Below are 1156 nucleotides of genomic sequence, written 5' to 3' on the forward strand. Positions count from 1 at the left end.
CTTTTCTTTCCTGAATTCTTTGTATTTTCCAATTATTACATAGATAATCTCTCTGTCGGTAGGGTTATGAGCCTAACCAGTCAAGCAGAGCTCTGCAGTCAGGTGAAGAACCAGACAACAATGGTGAGAAAAAGGAAAATTATGAGCGAAATACCAATTTGTCTCCTAAAAAGACAAGTGGAGGGAAACAAGCTTCTGATCCTCCAAAGGAAGGATATATTCACATGAGGGCTCGAAGAGGCCAGGCCACAAACAGCCATAGTCTTGCAGAAAGAGTATGGTTCTACGTCTTAAAATATGATATGAGCAATCTCTTCAAACTTCTTTTTGTTTGTGGTGCACTCTTGAATCTTAATTAGGTGTTTTTTTTTTCATTTCTTCTCATTGCAGGTAAGGAGAGAAAAGATTAGTGAAAGGATGAAGTTCCTTCAAGACCTTGTGCCGGGTTGCAATAAGGTGAGGCTTCTAGATGATTATAGCTGTACGAGAAGAAAGCTATAGGCTCCATTTCTCGTATATAGTTGAAATGGATGTGTTGTGCAGGTCACAGGGAAGGCAGTTATGCTCGATGAAATCATTAACTATGTCCAGTCACTACAACGACAGGTCGAGGTATGTATATGCCTGTGGATATTTACCTATATCCAACTTTGTTCTCTCTTGTTTAATATTTGTGATTGATTCTTTATCAGTCTCATCTTATGAATTGTCCTTTTCCTCGTTTTTTTTTCAGTTCTTATCAATGAAACTCGCAACCGTAAATCCTCAGCTTGAGTTAAACCTCGATGGCCTCATGGCTAAAGAAGTAAGAAAGTTGAAACCCATCAGTTAGACTGACATATATTTTTATCTGATGAGCAGTTTGTATCATACAAAGCTCAAACTATGGTTTATATCCTATTGAGTGCAGGCCCTTCAGCTACGACCTGGTCCCTCATCTGCACCACCATTTCCCCAAAGCATCATGCCAATGGCTTATCCTCCTCTACCGCATCTTTCCCAACCTGGATTCATGGAACCGACTCTCTCTTGCATGAGAAATGTCAACCGATTCTCTCTTGCATGAGAAATCCATCTGATGTCCTTAGGCAAACCGTCACTTCCCCATTGTCTCCCATGAATGAAGGAGGATTCAAGCGACCGGTATACTCCCTGG

At 40.7% G+C, this 1156-nt stretch overlaps 1 protein-coding gene across 1 annotated transcript; it reads left to right on the forward strand.

Annotated features, from left to right (window-relative positions):
* Positions 1-62: 62 nt before the first annotated feature.
* Positions 63-1066, forward strand: LOC104815516 (transcription factor bHLH49-like; the record flags this gene model as incomplete). The annotated part of the gene is made up of 5 exons (XM_010543930.1): positions 63-275; positions 391-456; positions 544-612; positions 734-805; positions 911-1066. Coding segments are annotated over 5 exons (576 nt in total), but the record flags the coding sequence as incomplete, so codon positions are not given.
* Between the last annotated feature and the right edge of the window lie 90 nt (positions 1067-1156).

Source organism: Tarenaya hassleriana, unplaced genomic scaffold (genome assembly GCF_000463585.1).
Source record: "Tarenaya hassleriana unplaced genomic scaffold, ASM46358v1 Cleome2382, whole genome shotgun sequence".
Lineage (NCBI taxonomy): Eukaryota > Viridiplantae > Streptophyta > Magnoliopsida > Brassicales > Cleomaceae > Tarenaya > Tarenaya hassleriana.